The sequence below is a fragment of the Lacerta agilis genome, chromosome 10 (assembly GCF_009819535.1).
Source record: "Lacerta agilis isolate rLacAgi1 chromosome 10, rLacAgi1.pri, whole genome shotgun sequence".
Lineage (NCBI taxonomy): Eukaryota > Metazoa > Chordata > Lepidosauria > Squamata > Lacertidae > Lacerta > Lacerta agilis.
In genome coordinates this window covers 28,472,346-28,492,484 of record NC_046321.1, presented here as the reverse complement: position 1 = coordinate 28,492,484, position 20,139 = coordinate 28,472,346, and the positions used below count along the sequence as shown (strand labels likewise).

The 20,139-nt window shown below is 43.2% G+C and overlaps 2 protein-coding genes across 2 annotated transcripts; one reads left to right on the top strand and one right to left on the bottom strand.

Annotated features, from left to right (window-relative positions):
- The first annotated feature begins 1,159 nt into the window (after positions 1-1,159).
- On the top strand, positions 1,160-4,764 carry RPS19BP1 (ribosomal protein S19 binding protein 1). The gene is made up of 4 exons (XM_033163023.1): positions 1,160-1,269; positions 1,361-1,501; positions 3,153-3,250; positions 4,168-4,764. Exons 1-4 carry the CDS (start codon positions 1,218-1,220, stop codon positions 4,306-4,308), a joined length of 432 nt encoding a protein of 143 aa, XP_033018914.1. The 5' UTR covers positions 1,160-1,217; the 3' UTR covers positions 4,309-4,764.
- A 2,484-nt stretch (positions 4,765-7,248) lies between these two features.
- Positions 7,249-10,287, bottom strand: ATF4 (activating transcription factor 4). Its single transcript, XM_033161810.1, has 3 exons — positions 10,127-10,287; positions 8,433-8,747; positions 7,249-8,189 (listed from the first exon to the last, which is right to left on the bottom strand). Exons 2-3 carry the CDS (start codon positions 8,647-8,649, stop codon positions 7,339-7,341), a joined length of 1,068 nt encoding a protein of 355 aa, XP_033017701.1. The 5' UTR covers positions 8,650-8,747; positions 10,127-10,287; the 3' UTR covers positions 7,249-7,338.
- Positions 10,288-20,139: the final 9,852 nt, after the last annotated feature.

The following is a 20,139-nucleotide window of genomic DNA, read 5'->3' as shown; positions in this document are numbered from 1 at the left end:
CACTTTTTGTACTTCTTTTCATTGGGCCAAGAAGCTCCCTCACTCACTCCATGCCACACCTAAAGTTCTAGGCAAACATATAATGCCTACATATAACTATGTTAACATTATAAAGAAAATCTAAATATCTTCAGTGTTGACTAGGAATGTGAAATTCTTTCATTTTCTATCGTAGAGCAGGAAAATAGAATCCAGTAGGTGGGGTTACAGGTAGGTAGCTGTGTTGGTCTGCCATAGTCAAAACAAAATAAAAAATTCCTTCCAGTAGCACCTAGAGACCAACTAAGTTTGTTCTTGGTATGAGCTTTCGTGTGCATGCACACTTCTTCAGATACACTGAAACAGAAGCCACCAGACCCTTATATATAGTGAGATGGTGGTGGGAATGGGTGATTGGCTGATAGGTGTGGGAAACCTGTTGACAGCTGTTAACGACTGCAATTGGTCTGCAATTACAGGAAAAAGCAAGGGGTGAGATGGCTAAAGATAGCTTTATTATGTATAATGAGATAAGAATCCAATGTCTTTATTCAGACCAGGTCTCTCCATGGTTGCTTCAATTCAGCAACTTCTTTTTCCAGTCAATTTCTGAAATTCCTTTGCAGTAAGACAGCTACTTTGAGATCTTGTATAGAATGTCCTGGGAGACTGAAGTGTTCTCCTACTTGGTTTCTCTGTCTTGTGATTCCTGATATCAGATTTATGTCCATTTATCCTTAGGCGTAGGGTTTGGCCTGTTTGTCCAATATAGAGAGCTGAAGGGCACTGTTGGCATTTGATAGCATACACAATGTTAGAAGATGAGCAATTAAATAGTCCTGATGTTGCCCTAGAAATTGGGAATACTTCAGCCACTCAGGGTTCAATACTTTACTCTCTTATCTGGGAGTAAGCCCACTGAACTCAATAGGACTTAGTTCCGAGCAGACACGTAAAGGTCTGCACGGCCACCCTCAGCGTTCCCGCCTAAAAATTAAAGTGGCCACTACTTCCCTCACCCGCTTCCTAAGTATCCGATTTCATTGCCTTCCCCTCTGCACAACCGCCAGCAAAACCTGAGCAGGTGCAGCATAAAACTACCGGAAGTGTGGCAGAAACCAGAACGGCACACCAGGAAGTGAGGCTGGACGAAACACGGAAGTGCGTTCATCATAGACAGTAGTACCATAGAGGTGAGACAGGAAGAAGGGCATTTCACGTGGGAGAAGCGGGGCAACATGTCAGCCTCCTTGCTGAGGAAGGGTCTGGAGTTGCTGGAGACGGCGGGAGGTAGCGTAAGGCAGCGGGGGACTAAGGGAAAGGGACGAAAGCCGTTCGTTCTTTACTCTAATAGGCTTTCTCTCTCTCTTCCTCTGGATAGCGTCCGCTCCCCGGTCCAAGAGGGCAGCCACCACCAGCCCACCCAACAAGCAATCGCTGGCGAGGGCGAGGAAAAAGAAGTTATCTCGGCCCCAAAAGGAGAAGGCGACGGTCAAGGGCAAAGTCATCAAGTCTGCGTTAGGTGAGCGTCGAGGAGCCATTATATTCGAATCCACCCATAGGTTTTTTAATAATCAAAGCAAAACCCTTCAGGCAAGCTTGCTCTGAATCCCAGGAGGATGCAGTTAATCACCGAAACTTTATATTTATTACGATGACGAACAGCAGAGATGCTAAAGTTTTAAAGCGAACCGCTTTGACTTCCGCCTTCTTCAGCTGTTCTTATGTGTATCAGATGCTGCAGCCGAGGTGGCAGTTTCAGAACACGAGGGAGTATTTGGAAGTGTGGCTGTTGTTGAGTGATGCCTGTTATTATCCTCCAGGTTGGGGCTTTTTGAGAGAAGGGGAATAATAGGAGATATGCATCCAGGTGCATTAAACTATGCTTGGTGTGGGGAAGGTGGATAGAAAAAAGGTTTTTCTCCCTCATGATACTAGCACCTGGGTGCAATCCAACAAAGCTGAATGCTGGAAAATTCAGGAGAAACAAAAGAATGTATAAACGACAAAATTCATTCCTACAAAAGGTGGTGATGTCTACCAATTTGAGTGGCGCTAAAAGAAGACGAATTCATGGAGCATAAGGCTATCAGTAGCTACTAGCCATGATGGTTATGTTTCCCTCCTCTGTGGGAGACAGTATGCTTTTGAATACCAGTTGCTGGGGAGAGTGCTATTCTGCTCATATCCTGTTTACTAACTTCATGTAAGCATCTAGTTAGCAACTGTGAGAACAGGATGCTGGACTAGATGGGCCATTGGCATGTTCTCTGTGTTTCTTCAATGAGGTCCTGTATCAAGTACTGTATATAGATATATCTCCAAGAATATATATTCAGGCATTTTGAGTTTTTTTCTAGAGCAAATGACATTTCTGTTGCAATTATTGATCAACCAAAGAGGCTTTAATTATCTGAATATTACCTCATCTACAGTACCCTCTGTTCACATCAAAAGAACCAAGGAATATGGAAACCAAAATGTTTTACTTAAATATATCTGTTTTGTAAATCACTGGTGATGAGTGCAGGGTCTATGTCGGATCATATGGGGAAAGGCAGTCCTTGAAGTCCTCTGATGGTTTGCAGATAAGGAATTCTAAAAGGAAGCTGAAAAGACAACTGGAGCTGCTTAAAAAACTATGTGCACGTGAGCAATTGTGAATGACATGCAGGAACATTCTGCAAGATTGTAATAATACATGCCCACGCATCTGTCCTTGTTTTGTATCCATTAGTTACATTAGTTGCTTACTGATCTGAATTGTGTATTTGTATAGACATGAATCTCTCTACTACCATCACTTCCCCACTTCCTTGGGCCTCTCAATGTACTATATTATAATTAAGATCTGGAAGGTTTTGTGATTGGCCTATTATCTATGTGAAGTGACTGCGGTATTCACTTTAGTAAATAATTTTGCTCTCCATATTGGGAATTAACACATGCCCCATGCATGGTCCTAGTTGATCCAACGAAAGACCACCTTACTGGTTTTATCTGTAGTTTTAAATCTATAACCTATATGATGGGCAATTTAAAAATATATAATCTGGGCCGCAGTGGCATTGTCCATGCCATACATGAAAGAAAGTATCAGTCATAGCAGAATGTTATATCTCGCCGTATCTGTTGAACAATCTTACTAACAATTATTTTCTTAACTTTCCCAGAGGAGTATACGAAACATCAAGCTGTTGACCATTTTCAGGAGAATGTGAAGTACATGACGAGTAGCCATTTCATGACAGACAGCACCATCACTCAGAAGGTGAGCCTTCTACTCTGTTCATTAGATCCCATAGTTTACTTGGAGGCAGGGGTGAGGAATGTTGCCGTTGCTAGTTTGTTTTTCCTACCTTGTGCCTTGTCACACCCCCTAACGATAGGGTTTCTTTAATAGAAATTGAGTTGAGAAAGCTTGCCTGAAATATGGATTCTATGTGTCATATGTTGTGTAAGAAAAACTAACAAGTTTCTATACCTGTAAAGTATCAGTTGAAATGATGTCTCAAAAGGAAGAGCTGTAGCTCAGTTGCAGAGCATCTGTTTTGCATGCAAAAAGTCCCAGATTCAATCTCCAGATGGGACTGGGGATATTCCTGGCCAGAAACTACCAGTCAGTGTGGACAGTATTGAGCTAAATGGACCAATGGTCTGACTCTGTATAAGCCAGCTTTCTGTGTTCCTAAGGTCAGGGCATCTTGAGAAAGAACTTGCATTTTTCCACTTACCTTCTAATTCCTATTGCTTCTTGCTCTACCATTCTTACCAAATGGTAAATATTTATCTTGATACATTAAAAAATATTTTTTAACAGTCTGGGGAATTCCTAAAATGATTTCTACTAGACTGTAAATCAGACTTTTTGACTGAAGTTTTTTTTTTAAATTCTCACCTTGCAGGGTCCTTTTCTTCCCAAAAGGAAGAGGCAGTTGCTTTTGAAATTGAACCATGATTGAATTTTAGTATTGGTATGCAGCAATGCAGAGTGTAGCCTTGTTGGACTGAATTTCCTTAAATTATTTTGAACAGAGCCTAGACTTGGCTCTGTTTGAACAGTGTGTCAGCAGTCTGTGCTCAGATGGTTGTTTGAGCTGGAAGATAAATCGAGATTTGGGAACCGTAAGTAGTTGTGCAATAATAGAAAGCTGTAACTTCTCATTTCCCTTTGTTTTGTGTCTGAAGGTTTTGGCCCAAAATAGAGGCAGGAAAGCCAGAGACCGCCGTCAAGAGGAGGAGAAAAAGAAGCCCGAAGGCACTGTTTTCACCGAGGAAGACTTCCAGAGATTTGAGAGAGAATATTTTGGGGGAACTGGAACAATCTGACAAAAATGGCACTGTCTCCTGGTTAGGGAGAAAACATCAAAGATTAGGATACTTCATTTTTATAAGCAATTGGGAGCAGAACTTTACTATAGGGAGCTGAAGCACCTCTAAATATACTGTAACTTGTTCAGTCCTCTCATGCAGGATGTCTGCTCTCTCTTACCAAGAAAACATTGTTCCTAGGAATTACCTACTTCGGGACTTCGAGTTCTACCTCTCCAATACTTTTTGCAGCAGTATGAGAAAATGCTGGCTTGAACCAATTATCCCCCACCCCAAAATAGTTAAGAGGCCTGTGGAGACTTAAACTGCTACTTCATATAGGGCATGTTTGAGAGACAAATTGAATGCAAATGTTTGGGGCAAGGGGAATTCGCTAGAAGTGTGGGAATTAAATGCACTTCCTTTTGCAGGAATGCCGCTAGGAAAACTCCATAAATGTGTATTTTATTGTTACACTTGCATTTTTCGTCCTTCTTCCAAAGAAATTACAGCAGCTTATATACAGTTGTGCTTCGTACCCCCAAGTGATCATCTCTCTAAAGCATCTTAGGTTTGTTTTCAGTGTGAGGCTATAGTAACACTGCTTCTGTCAGTAAGTGAAAAAGGGTCTCTAGTTGACCGGTCGTTTCTGAAAATCATTCTTGAGGCTTACAACGTAAGTAGGGATTGTATTTATGGTATAGCATAACTTGTGCTGTTACAGTAGCTTGAGGAAAAGTAGTTTGGGGGCACTTCTGGATCTTTTGCTGTCGCTTGATGCCCAAGTGGTCTCAGTTGAGCGAAGTTCCTTCCATCAGCTTCGGCAGGTGACCCAGTTACGCCCCTATCTGGACAGAGATAGCCTAACTTCTGCCATCTGTGCTCTGGTAACCTCTAGGGTGGTAGTAGTAGTAGTAGTAGTAGTAGTAGTAGTAACATTTCTTATACGCAGCTCATCCAACTGGTTTGCCCCACTCTGGGCGATTACTGCAGTGTGTTATACATAGGGCTGCCTTTGTAGACAGTTAAGAAACTCCAGCTGGTGCAGAATTCAGTGGCCAGGTTGCTAACCAGGACAAGAGGGGTTGAGCATATTACACCAATCCTACATTGCCTGTCAATGAGTTTCCAGGCTCTATTCAAAGTGGGGGTTTTTTTTTTACCTATTAAGCTTTGAACTGCTGAGGACCGCCCATCACCTTATGAACTGACCCAGACCCATGACCATCTGAGGCCCTTCTTTGTGTGCCTCAAGAGGTCTGGGTGGTGGCAACACAAGAGTGACCCATTTCTGCTGTGGCTCTGTTTGTGGAATGCTCTCCTCGGGGAGGTTTGGCTAGCACCTTTATTGCACACCTTTGGAGCCCAGGCAGAAATGATCCTCTTTAACCAGGCCTGACTGATTTAACATCCTATATAACCTTTTAAATGTGTCTATGGGAGTGGGGTTATTTGTTTGTTTTGCTTTCGTATGTAATTTATTTTCTTTTTGTATTTTTGTTGTGAGACACCATGATCTTCGGGGAAAGGACAGTATACAAATTTAATAAATAATACAATACTCATTTTAAGCAAGTGCTCAGTATACTTGGACCAAGTTGGGCTGGGAGCCGATAAGTGTTGGGAGGGTAGCTGATGGTGTAAATGTTCAGCAGCTTGTGAACTATTTAAATATTTCTTAATTTTGCAGTTACTGTATCAAAACCCTAGCATGTTACTGTCCCCCAAAAATGAGTTGGGAATGGCACTGCTCCCCAGCTGTTGTTTGAAACTTCCATAATCCCAGAGCATTGGCCATGCTCCCTATGGCTGATGGTGTAAGGACCACAGCTCTCCCTTAGTGAGCCAATTGTTCAGTTACTGTGCAAATCTACTGTAAGAGTTGCTATCTGCACCTAGCAGTCTTGGGCAGCTGCCAAGCCCCCATTCTGACCCATGAAAAAAAAACCTGACATCTCTATTCAACTTTTCACAGTGCATCACTCTAATGTACTGCAGCAAAATTTAAATGGCAAGACTTGGCCAGTCTAATTTCAAAGACTGAACTCATGCGAGGTAAGCCAAAGACATAGTCAAAGATGTCTTACTAGTGGAAATACCCCTCTGCCCCAATTATGTGAAAATATTTTAAATATTTTCTCCACCTCATCTTAATCAATTTGGGTTTAAATTACTTGGCGAAATCTGCTGGATGACGCAGTAACTTTACCAAAATGTGGCAACAGCACTCTGCCAGTAAATCTACTGTGGTTGTCAAAAGCTATGGGTGCATAGCTTTTGCTACTGATTGCTGTACTGGTAGGCTGTTGAAAGCTTCTTCAGAGTACAGGTATTAAGGAAAAAAGCACCTCCACCAATGTAGGAGGCAGATGAAGCTGTCTTTCTGCAAGTGTGTTCTACAATGTGGGTATTATTAACTTCCTTTTCTTCCCCCCAGCCCAGGCTATAGTCACACTGAACAAAAATGCTATTTCAGTTCCCTTTATGCATTTTTTTTGTTGCAATATGGTGTTTCAAAACATTGTCTGCAAGCAGACCTAGAAGTCTGACAAATTTCCATAACCAAATTTTAAAAAACCCTCATAGAACTAGTTCTTGCTCCCTTCATGCACTTTTGTTAACTGTATATAACCAAATGACCCGCAAGTACATAGCAGAGTAAAACTGCAATTAAGGTTGCTTTTGAGAATGAAGGCCTTTGGATCATTAAACTTACTATTTATTGGTTGTACCAATAATTAATATATGAAAATATCCAGACAGATAACTAGCTTGAAGATGAATACTGCCAGAAGTGCCGTATCCCATTTTTAAAGCCTTATCAAATGGAGTTCCCAGGTTCCCCCCTCACCACCATAATCCAGACCTCTGTATTTTTATTCCTTTTGAGTTTTATTAAAATCTGCCGACCAAGCCTGCTGTAAGTAAAACCTCCATTTGCAAGACACAAGACAAATGTGTACTAGAAAATAATTTATTAAGCAACAAAACACAGCTCATTGTACTAAGCTCTTATATACATGCATGTAACATATACCCTTGACTACCCTATTCTGGAACTTTAACTTTTTTATTCTTGGCCTTCCGGACCTCTTCAATTAGATCTTTCAAATACTGAATTTCTTTGCTCAGGGAATCAGCCTTTTCCCTCAGTGTTTCATTTTTCTGCTCTAGTTCTCTACATTCCCCTGATAAGGCCTCCTGCTCTAACCTTTTCTTCTGTCGATAGCGTGTAGCTGCAGTCTTGTTTTGCTCCATCTTCTTCAGTTTCTTATCTACTCTCTTTTCTCCTTTCATTTTCACTGACACTACCTTATCTGCAGGATGATCATAAGGTTTGGACCTCACAGGGCTATCATGCAGGACTGTGACTGATTGGCCATCACTGAGGGAAGTAACAGAAGTGGTGGGGCTTTGCTGGGGAGACCCCAGGTAAGATTCTGGACTCATGCATATTCCACTATCATTGTCTGAGTGAGCTTCATCCTCTTTTTCACACTTTGGAATCACCACTACTAAGATATGGGCTTCAGTTTTCTTGTCTCCTTCAAGAACATCTACTTCACTGCCTAATTCTAAACTGAAAGAATGGTCTGTAGTGGAAATCACTGGCTCTGGAGTGATGGGAAATGGTAACAATGGGGTCAGCGGGGCCACCTGGTCTGCCCCAAAGGGAGACTTAGGAGAATGAATAATTAATTCTGTTATCAGTGGAGTTTCTTTGTTGGGAATTTCTTGGACAGGAGGGTCAAATAGATCACACGTGTCCTCCAACGTGGCCATGAGCTCATCTGGGGAGACGGTGGCTTCCAGATCATCGATACCTAACAGTGCATCGAAGTCAAATTCCTTCAAATCCATCTTCTCCACCATCCAATCCATGCCAGAGAAGGCATCCTCTGTTAAAGAAATTACAATTTTTTAAAAAAAACACACCACTAACTTTAGAAGAAATTAGGCTTTTTAAAAAGTATTTTTCCCTCCTTTCCTGTGCTCATTTAACATATTTAGATGATGTTGCTAAGCACTCATATCAGCTCAGCTCTTTAATCTTTCTAAGAATGTCACATATTTACTACATTGAACTATAATTCAGCAAGGCCACCCAACTTTTTCAGAATATGTTTTAGTCTGTGTCTTACCCTGGCTGTTGTCTGTGGCACTGTTCAAACTATCCACAGCCAGCCATTCGGAGGAGCCCACTTTAGCCTTGTCGCTGGAGAACCCATGCGAAGTGAGGTTCTTGGCCACCTCCAGGTAGTCATCTAGGAGGCCCAGGCCCTCCTCAGCCACCAAACACGGCTGGTTGAAGGGGGACAGAAAATCCCCCAACAACATCTCTGTGTTTGAGAAGCTCATTTTGGTCAGATTTTAGTACTTTGTCGTCAAAAAGTGTGGACAAATAGATGGTGTCTTTGTCAAATACAGCAAAGCTGCTGTCTGATGGCTTGAAAAACCTGAAAGACACAAGCAATTTTTGTTGTTATTATCAAGATGTCCATTGATGTTGAATTCAGGTTATCCCTTGAGGGAAAAGACAAAAAAGGACATTACTGCAACAGCAGCACCCCATGATTCCAGTTTAGGATTTTTCAGAGTACCGACACTGTATCTGGATCCTATCCAAGAGAGTTCTAATGAATAGCAACAAGGCACTATTGTACAATAGCGCCAACTAGGATTTGTGGGAAATGTTCTCACTTCTGCAAGACAGCCTGCTTGGGTTTCCTCCCAACCATATATGGTCACAGCCACAGCTTCAGCTCCACCCACCACTTTCCTGGTCTGATTCATGCATTCACAAGCGTCAAAGGCAACAGCTGCAGCCATTTCATGATCTGCCTGCTGTGCATGTCCCCACCCTATAAATAGGGAGCCATTTTGTGTCCTGCCACGTTTCCATGAAGGTTTGATTACTCCTGGCATCCTGGCATTATTCTAATCAGGGCTGAGCAGCAGCAATATAAGGGGGTGCAAAGTAGTTTTGATTTCACATTCAGTGATCAAAAAAGGGTAACATTTTCCACCAATAGATATACACAAAACTTATTTCAAGGTGACAGGGAGCCATCTGAAATCCCCACCCTTTCTTGGAAAGCTCAATATGGCACCAATCCAAAACAGTCAGATCTGAAGCTAGGGAAAGCCAGCATTTTTCTCCTTTTAAGTGTCTTGGGCCCAGCAAAATTAAACAAAAATTGGAGATGCTCCTTTTGCCTATCACTTTATGTTGAGAAAAGCTTAACCAGTTGCCTGGCAAGTAAGTACTAATAAACCACAGCTGTTCCGCTCATGAAAGCGCAGCAAATTCACATTAAATGCAATCTTTGGTCTATATAGGACCGACAGCACAGATCTGGCAATAGTTCAGATCTCATGAACATTTGCTTAGCTATGAAGGGAAATCACTTTAATTGCCCTGGGAAGCCCAGAGGCTCATTAGATCATCCTCCACTTTGGACAAATAGACCTCTCCCATCCTTTTTCTCCAAGGGAAGCCTCGCCCCACCCTCTGATCTCCTTTCCACTTCCAAGGTTGATCTTTATTTTGGGAGGACGAACTGTTTCAGAATGTCACATTATCCCCACTTTATGCCCCGCCCACAAAAGCAGATGTCAAAGCGCGACCCTTTCCAGTGGGGGAAGCGGAGCGTAAAAAGCTGCTAATTACACCCCCGGGCTTTTAATCCCGTGAGATGAGTCTATGAGCTCAACGCCGTCGTCGCCACCGCCCACTACTGCTTTATGTTTAAATATGGTTCTCGTCCCCCCCCCTTCCTTCGGAAGAATGAGGCGATCCTCCCGCGCAGTCCTTTTGTCCCTCCTCAGTACTCACGCCATGGTTGCAGATGCCTGGAGATGCCGAGGCCGCGGCCGATGCTGCTGCGCCTCTGCAATGGCCGATGCCGCCGCTTGCACTGCCGCACCTACCATGCCATGGTGGCGGCGGCGGAAGCAGAAATCACCCCTCGCTTCGACGCGACGCGTCTGAGCTGCGCCCCAGACAACGACACACAGCAGCCAACTATACTCTTAATTCTACAGGCAGACAATGAGGCTGCGCCGCCCGCGCTTTCCGTATTTATATGCAACAAGATCCGGCAGGACGCGCCCCTCGAAGATCGATCACTCCAACAGGATCCTTCCACCAACCGTTTCCAGAGTTAAAATAACTTCGTTCAAAGAACTGGATTTTCTCAGAGGGCACTCTGCAGGACTCTAGGGGCGAAATGTACAGTTTGCGGGGCTTGGCAACTGGATCTGCCTGACACTGCTCAAAAGTCAGCGGAAGGTTTTCAGGTACTACACTGTGCTATTTTACCCTAATGCCGCTCTCCAGGCTCTCAATTAAGGTCAGACCGCGTGACGCAGAAACGGCTGGCTGGCTTCCTATTGGCTTCCTTGGAGCAGTGGGAAGGCGACTGGCTGGAGCAGATGGTCTCCCGAACTCGAGATAGCACGTGAACATAGAAACACCCGATTGGCTGACAGCGCCTGTCCACGTGTACTGTAAACCGTCATTGGCTTAGAGCGGGAAGGGCGTCAATAGGTTCCGAACGGCAGTTGAGGGGTGGGAGGGAAGCAGAATTATTTTCTGTGTCGCACGCGCGCATTAAGAATTCAACCGCCTCAGGTTGGAGGACGGCGCTAACGTCCTTTCGTTGTCCCCCTCCTGCGTGTTTCTTAATGCGCTGCTGCTTGCCTCTCCCTTCTTTTGGAATGTGAATATAGGAAAGAAAAGGAACCTTGTTCCATCTTCTTTGCCATCCTTTTATTTCCCCCTATTCCAGAGCAGCTGCCATGTTGGGTCGGTGTGGCAAGTGACTAAAAATGGCTGCTCCCCTGGAACCGGCCTGCACTATGAAAGAGATAAGAATTGAGTGTAACGCAGCTGCTTTTCCCTCAAAATGCCCAAGCTGCCCACAGAGAAGGCGCAAGTGGGCATAAAGCCTTCTGCGGGGGGGGGGGAGATGAGCCTTCAGGCAGCAGCAACCGCCCATGCTGACTCCTCGCACTTGCCTGCCTGCCTGTTTCTCAGGGCAGCATGGTGGGGAGTATATGGTGCTCTGGACTGGATCCGCGCCTATGAGCTCTCGGGAGGGTAAAAGGATGAGATCGCTATGCTGTGGTCGCAGCTCGCACGTTTTTCTAGTCAGCACCGTCGGCCAAATCCTCTTCTCTGCACCCAGGGACGATAAGCGAGAGAGGGGAAGGTGTAAGGAGCTGTTCATTGCCCTTGCCATGCACGTTTCTGCCCTCCCCAAAACGAGAGAGCGTAAAAGAGATGGTGCTGGGATGTATGTGTTCTGGGGCGCTTTCTAATTTGGGGAACCCCCCCATCCTTTCCAGCATCTGATGCAGATGGCATAAATTGTTTGGTCACCTTTTCCTTCCCTCTCCATTTGGCTTCTTTTCCTGCAGAATAACGTCGTCAGTGCTAAGCATACGGTATGGTTTTTAATTAAAAATAACATAACATGTAGCTTGACCCCTTTCGTGTTGGGTAATCCACTTCCTTTCTTCTGCCAGTATCTCTGAGTGATTCACAAATTTTTCTTCCTCCTTCCCTCATGATGGGAATCAACATGAAAGTTCATGTTGTATGGTCTGGTAGCCCTGAATCAATAACACCACGAAAAGCGAGGGAAAGGGAGGTCTTTGGGATTTTCTTTTTTGCGAAATGAAAAAACTACACTTATCTGTGTACTAAGGCATTCACAATAGAAGGATTAATCATGATTTGTAGTATAAAGTATACAGCTCTGTGACCTCTTCCACTACTGCTGCATTTTCTTATTGATCTCATTTGTATTCTGCCTTTTCTCTCTTGAAGAGACTGAAGGCAACATAAGTGGAGTCATCCCATACCATTTTATCTACTCAACGTCCCTGTGAGGCAGGCTAGCTTCAAGGTCATATAGTGAGTGTCATAATTGTGCGGATTAAGTTTTGGTCCAACAAATCTTTATCTCAATTCCACGGTGGCATCCGTTTTTTTCTCAAAAATAAAACAATGCTGTAGCTACCAAGCGAGCACTGGACTCAGCTGCGCAGCAATAATGGTTAGCTAAGGAAAGACATACCGGTAGTCACAGAATACTTGCAGTAGTTGCTGATTTCTGCTAAATATGATACTGTAGTTACTGTCGGACTAACAAAGTATCTTTGAAGATGTATGAATGGAAAACTCTTTACTTGAACTGGCTGTTGTTACTGTTGCAATTCCATCCATATGAATTTACAGATTGCTGATGCCTTATGTTGGGTGCAGTGCTTTGAAGGCCTGGTAATTTTTGTAACTTTGTTGTACTGTTAATACAATACACTACTTGTCTCAAAGCTATGTAGCTCCTAAAAACTTTAGTGTTTCAAATTTAACAAGTTCACAAATGAAGAATGTTCACAATTGGACTTTTTAGCCTGTCCAGTGCTACTTAAACCTGTGTGTTGCTTGGGAATATGAAGCCCATGGTTACATTGCTAGTTAAAAATAAACCAGTTCTAACACATACACTGTATTTTCTCCTTCTTCAAGATAAGCCTTGTTCAGCTTCTGTTTCCTCTTTTCAAAATAAAATCTTCAACAGGATATAGTAAAAAGGAACTTCATTTCGCAAGACTGATGAGGGGGAAAATAATCACTAGGTGGACACGTCAGCACCAGTGTTTTCCATTGACAGAGTAGCAGTTCTCCTGTTTGCTTAAAAGGTCGTACAATATTTTATTGACTGATGCAGGACAATTGTTACTGTATTTAAAAAAGCAACAACCATGCCCCTCAGGGTCACAAGTGATTAAGTTTTTTTAAAAAATTGATTTAGCACTGCATTGCACCAAATATGTGCTTTTGGCAAATACATTAGATTTTCTCCTTTTTTCTTTTTTTTTACAAATTTAGTTTGGTTAGTTGACGATAGATTACATGAAGGTTATTTTTACATATGTGCAAACATAGATTTCACTAGGCCAAAACACTCATTTTTACAACCAGCCCCCAGTCACATTGATTTTGATGGTGCAAGCGTATCTGTGTTTGTTCAGCCCCATGGCCTTAACTAGTTTGTGTGTGTGCAGCTGTTCTGTGAAAGGGGTGGGGAATGCAAACTTAGCTGAAGAATCCACTGGTGCACATTAGCAATACAGTACTTGGCTTTTTTTACTTCTGCTGGTTTTGAAAAATGACAGCAACAGAACCTATTAGGCTTTAACAACCATTGGCGTAAATATGTGCAGTTCTTCAGATAGGAAAATACCTGTGCAGAAAGCATGTGAGATATTTTAACATTCAGGGTGCTAAAACCACAAAATCCTACTTTAGTTTTGTCCTTTGCTCTGTTCCAAAGAAGAATCCCCAAAAGCACTTCAGTACTGCAGAAATCTAGGAAACTCTGCTTTCAGTTCATAAAGGAGGATGCATCTGCTGCATGTCTGATTGGCTGGGCAAATGGGTGGACATCATCACAGGGTGATGATTGGCTGCTGTAAACGATCTCATATCATTCCCCTCCTTACTTTAGTGAATGCCTTTTCAAGTTAAAATGAAAATGTCATTCTAATCATAGTTAAATCAATGGGAATTAAATGTATACCTCATTGTGGAGCTGAACAAAAGACACAAGTTAAAAAAAAGAACTGGCTTGCCCTAGCATTACAAAGGAAATAAATCCTTAGCTTTTGTGGTGATGAAAGATTCCAGAAAGAAATTCCCGGTCCCTGAGCCAAAAATAAATTAATTCAAAACTTCTTGTTTTGATACTTTAGAATTGTCTTCTATTTAGGCATTAAATATCATTACTTTCAGAATTCTGCAGAGAAACTAATGTACCTAACCTCGGTGGGTAACAACATTTTTCCAGCCTTACAGCAAATTTGTAGGATTATTATAATTAGTCTTACGGACAAAGACTTGTCCCTGGCAATTGGAGGGAATTGAACACAGCATCCCAAAATCTATACCCAGCATTACAAACACACAAATTAACAATTTATTTCTCTCTAATGTAAGATACAGAAAAACTGAATGTCATGTCAACACGTCAACACATATCATTTCACGGCAAACAAACAAACAAACAAACCACCAGCTCTAGTTGCTGGAAATTTTCCCCAGAGCATTCAATAATCCATTGAATTTCCTATGTCCCCAGGGGTATATAATCCTGCATGGGGTGTTTTGCCACTTACCAGGAAATGATTTAACAATGACAACAGGTTTATGAGCACTCCTGTTTCCAGACCATCCCTCCCACAGAATACCAAACTGAGGGCATGCCCTGCTCCATGTGCTGAGCTGACAAGAAACTGAAATAACCCTATGGTTACCATGGAGGCCATGAAGTCCCACACTAGCTCACTAAGAGGGACTTTGGTGTGGACACCAAAGTCCCCCAGAATAATAATCCTGGAGTTCTCCAATACCATGCTCCAGACCACCTTTACCAGCTCAGTCAAGGAGACTGTTGGGCAGCAGGAATCAGTATAATTCAGTTCAGGGATGGGAAACCTCTGGTCCAGGGGCTGGACTCTCCCCAGGCCACATCACTTCCTGGCCTTGCTTCATAACCTAAGCATTTTCCCAGGATGGGATGTGCCCTTGAACTCTGATTATGCTTCTTGCTTGCCTGGATGGAGGCTAGAGAAGGATGTGTGAGTATGTATAGAAGCTAGCCTACTATAAAAAGGCAAAACTCACTTTCATTGCTCCATGTACTTTGGACTCTGGCCCCACCCACCACTGGTATGTGGCCTCCGGACAGTTGCCCAAAACAGAATGTGGCCCTTGGCCTGAAAAAAGGTTCCCCAGCACTGGTGTATTTGTTCCCTCCATCTGCAGTTTATAACAATCTGGAGTTGGAATATAAGAGAAGTTTGCAGACATACTTGAATTAGCCTTACAAGGTGGAAGACCAAGGCATTCACAACATGCATTTAAAGCACTATCATGCCACTGTGATTTTTACTATGATTGTAGTTAAGGGTGCTACAATTTACTGACTCAAAGATCCAGGGATCTTCTGCATGCACAACAGATGTTCTCCTACTGTCAGGAACCAGACTGAAGGGTATTGCTCTGAGGAAGAATGGTGAGAGCCCCCCTCTCCCTCTGCTCAAGGGCCTGATCCTGAAGTTCCTCTGGAGCAGGAGGATAGTATCACTAGAGCAATGGTTTGCGGAAGGACACAGTTCGAGAACTGACAGTTGGGCTGAGCTGGGAGAAGAGTAACCAAGGGGAGAGGAACAGGAAGAGAGGGAGCTGGTTGGATCTCCCTCACTAGAAAGTGTGCAGCCCATGAGCCCTAGAGCCAGGCGTCTGGATACGGTAACCTCCCAGAAAGTTCAGTGGTGGAGGGATCACGTGGTGAGGAGACGGAAGTAACTAGAGGGAAGTGGAAGGAACTCAATTGGGAACACCTACACGGTAAGAATGGATGCTGAATGTTTGTGCTGTGTTCAATAATCCTCTCTGTTGCTGCAAAAGACTGCTTTCACTTCGTGCTATTATCTATAGAGAGGGGGAAGTTAAGCCTTGCCTGGCAGCCTGATACCTACTGAACGACAGCAACTTCCAATTGAATAAATGGAATTTAGGCATCTGTAGACATTACTGCTTGTCATAGTTCATACCAAATGGCAGCAGCCTGGGTTTGAACCTGTAACATTATGTAAAGCAGATACTCAGTCACTGAACTATGACCCTTCCCTCCACTTGGGTGGGGGCCGCAGGACAGAGTTGTGTAAAACTCTGATGACCATCTACTCTATGGCTACAGTCCACATTTGGCCATTGGGCAGGAATGGAGTATTGCTACATTCAAGAAAATGCAAGAAGTGCTCAGAATTGTTCCCCTCAATCTACAGAGAGGGAAATTCTATGGAAAGCCCAGTTATAGCCGGTTAACACAAATAACATACTCCTGTTTTGCATCTTGTTCTTTAGAAGCTGATACGCTTCATTTCATTCCCTTGAAGCATAACCAGTAATACAGCAAAAGGTCAAAACTGCAAATGAGTATTGGAATGTAATGGGCAGATAGGGTTACAATTTTGTTACTTAAAATACAGTAAGGCAAGGGTAGGCAACCTAAGGCCCGTGGGCCGGATATGTCCCAATCGCCTTCTCAATCCGGCTCGCGGATGGTCCGGGAATCAGCGTGTTTTTACATGAGTAGAATGTGTGCTTTTATTTCAAATGCATCTCTGGGTTATTACTGGTACATGGTCTGAGGGATGGTGGACCGGCCCATGGCTGGAAAAGGTTGCTGACGCCTGCAATAAGGGATCAGGTAAGGATGCAATTGTTGTCGTACTGGGTTGCAATGGGATCCCTTGGCTAGTTTACTCCACTCTCAGACACATAGTTCAGTACATTTCTACACTAGTTCAGAGCAACCATATTATCACGCGATTCTTGGAATTATACAATGTTCCTTTCCCCCTCTTTCATGTTTCATTTTTCTTCACTGAATCACCATGAAAATATTATAATTACAACCGTAAGAAGAGTCTTGTGCTGCAGTGAGCTCACTGGGCCCAAAGGCACCAATACTTTGCTATTACTCCACTGCTAGATGGTTAACACAGCAGCCCACATACAGCATAGAAAAAATGTTTATTATTTAATTTAATGCCCCTATTTGTTTTAATCCACCTTTCTCCCAATGCAGGACCCATGGCATAATAAATTATAACAAATACAACTAAAAAAACACAATATAAATATCAAAGCAAAAAAATTATAGAAGTAACCTTGTTTTTTTAAAAAACACTGTTTTCCTTTATTTATTATGGAGATTTTAGGGTGGTGGAAGGAAGCCATTTGTCCCAGTTGCCACTCAACAAATTTAGTTATTACTCAAATTATGGCAAAAGGAACCATCAATGCAGATGGTGATACTTGGGAAAATGGGGTGGGGTTAAAAGCTGAACACACAGACACAGATGTTTGATAGTGATACAGTAACTTAAGGGATATCAAAAAATGAAAGATAAATTATGCATTCAAAACATATATTCCATACCTGGTGGCCAGTCTGTCCCTCACTAGGCCAGGTAAATTGATTAGCTTATAGATCGGGTGTAAGGAATCCTTTTTTTCCTGTTCAGGGCTGCTTTCCATAGGGGTGGATGTAAAAAGGAAAAGGACCACTGACAGTTAAGTCTAGTCGCAGACGACTCTGGGGTTGCAGTGCTCATCTCGCCTTACTGGCCGAGGGAGCCGGCGTTTGTCCGCAGAGTTTTTCTGGGACATGTGGCCAGCATGACTAAGCCGCTTCTGGAAACCAGAAAAGCACACGGAAACGCCATTTAGCCTTCCCACCATAGCAGTACCTATTTATCTACTTGCACTTTTTGGCGTGCTTTCAAACTGCTAGGTTGGCAGGAGCTAGGACTGAGCAATGGGAGCTCACCCCATTGCGGGGATTTGAACCGCCGACCTTCTGTTCGGCAAGCCCAAGGGGCTCAGTGGTTTAAACCACAGCGCCACCCGCGTCCCCTTTGGGGTGGATGAGTATGGGCTTATTTGAAGAGGAGGCTTTCAGGCCATAATTGAATAATGCAGCTTATTTTTCAGTGCCTACACACTGTATATGCCTGCTGTTTGGGTGCCTAACATACCATACAACATTGGGGATGCGATTATGAAGGCTAGAGTCCTAAGATGCCTTGGCTCTTCTGTTCCCACCCTGCCCCCTCAAATAACATTAGGAAGAATAGTTCTAGCAGGTTCCCAACTTGTGTTGCCTTACAGGGAGCAAGGCATTATAGAGGAATGGTGACTGCCTGTTAAGGCTGCAACATTCCTCTCTCTGCTTTCCACAGTGACAGTAAAGACTAAGAGCTGCAAGCTTGCTTAAGGCTGCAATTCAATGCACACTTACCTGCAAGCAAGTCCCATTGAACTAAATGAGTCTTGCTTCCAAAAAGTATAGGATGATAGTTAAAAACAAAACCTGAGGTTTTCAGGGAGTTTAACTCCATGATGTACAATGCAGTCAGTGGCAGAGTTACAGAACTCACCTCACAAATGTTTATCATAAATTCAGGTCATGGTGTATAGCAGCAGTGTACAGCTCAAATCACAGTGAGCCATTTTCACTTCTCCCCAATGAAAGGGTTCCATATCACTATCTTAAGTGGGGAGAGATGAGGGAAATCTTCCATGCCAACTGTGCTCTCTTTTTTAACCATTTCCCAATAACTCAATTTCTCAATAGTAATGCTAACTTAGAAGGGACACAGCATTCTAATGAATTCCATAGCCAAAGAACTCCAAATTACATGTCAAGAAATCACCAATTCTATATTAAGAGTTAGTAATGTGTATAATTACTAACTCTTATATGATAATTATTATTATCATATGGTTATCAGACGTCCCTGTTTCCTGGGGACAGTCCCCAGATTTACAAATCTGTCCCCGGAAAAAATCCTTCCCCAGAATGTCCCTGGATTTCATTTAATGTCCCCAGATTTATATTTTAAGTGTTGTAATTTATTAGTAGGGAATGAATGTTGTGTGATTGGTTCAACGGCACAAGACATATCATATAGGGACTTCCGGCGAGGCAAAATGGCGGGCGCCACTGCCGAGGGGGAACCAGGGATGCCCGGCGTGTCAACTGGGGGAACCGCTGACACACACACCCCACAACCCAAATCGAGTCGGGAGCGAGAGCACCCAGCCACCATGCTGACTGCCCAGCTGTGCTCCGGGGCCATGAAAACACCAGAGCCAACGCAGGGGCAAGGAGGAGAGAAGGAGGAGAGGAGAGAAAGAGGAAGGAGAAAAAAGAGGGGAGCCCCGACCTTGCTGCGCTGCTGCTGACGAGAGGTAGGAGGGCACTAGGAGGGCAAGGACACGTGGCAGAGCCCAGACCCGACCTGCGCCTACTCCATGGTGGCTAGTGCTCCAGAGGAAGGCCGTGCGACAGAGGAGATCACAGAAGAGAAGATATTCTTAAATTTTTTAAAAATAACTTTTTTAAAATAACCTTTTCTCCCTCTTTTTTTTAAAAAAGTGTCCCTGGATTCTTTGGGGGGGAAATCTGGTAACCTTTTATTATCCTATTTGGTGGGTAAAGCCAAAACAGGAAGAGGGCACAGAAGATGGAAGCAGGAGGTACCACCCTAGGCTCCTTTGAGAGGAAGAGTGGGATAGAAATTTAATAAATAAAAAGCAGGGATCTTAAGGACAGGAGGACAAGCATCCATGCTAGGCAGAAAAGCCAAGATCTCCAAGTTCTCTGCTCAACTCCTCCTTATAAACACAGACCTTGACTTCTAATTTGCTAAGGAATTGCACCTTTAAAAAACAAAATTGAACACTGAGTTGTGTGAGAAGCCAACTCTTGCAACCTCTGCACCAAGGAGTAATATTTTACAGCTATCCTTTGTGGCATTTCCAAGTGACTTCCACGAGGCATATGGTAAAATGTTGATGCAAAGCTATAGCACGACCTTATTTGAATTTTTAAAAGCACACGAGGCAGCATGTTCTGCAGAAAAGTCTATAATTTTTTGCTCACTCCTTGCCAAATTTTGCTCACAAACCACCAAGTGCTATTTGAAAGCTGTATGCAGTTGTAGATGGATTATTGCATGGCTTAAGCACATTTCTCCCCATGGGCATTACAAGCTGATGGTTTAAAGATTTTATCAATCTAACTAGCACACAAGGAATTTTCCTGTCCCCCAGCATACAGAATGTGAAAAAAGCTATGCATTTTATGTCGTAGAGACTTTCAAAAACAGCCACACGATTGTGGAAAAGTTGTTTTATTTCATAATTTCCACACAGTCACAGACCATGCACTAGACCTTGTTCTTCCAACTCCCTTACACAGCATT

Bases quoted from the DNA above. Each gene is read 5' to 3' on its own strand.
- RPS19BP1 (XM_033163023.1), top strand. From the start codon at position 1,218: ATGTCAGCCTCCTTGCTGAGGAAGGGTCTGGAGTTGCTGGAGACGGCG. The intron at 1,270-1,360 runs GTAGCGTAAGGC...TCCTCTGGATAG, and splicing joins GTTGCTGGAGACGGCGGGAG to CGTCCGCTCCCCGGTCCAAG. The intron at 1,502-3,152 runs GTGAGCGTCGAG...TAACTTTCCCAG, and splicing joins AGTCATCAAGTCTGCGTTAG to AGGAGTATACGAAACATCAA.
- ATF4 (XM_033161810.1), bottom strand. From the start codon at position 8,649: ATGAGCTTCTCAAACACAGAGATGTTGTTGGGGGATTTTCTGTCCCCC. The intron at 8,190-8,432 runs GTAAGACACAGA...TTTCTTTAACAG, and splicing joins TGCCACAGACAACAGCCAGG to AGGATGCCTTCTCTGGCATG.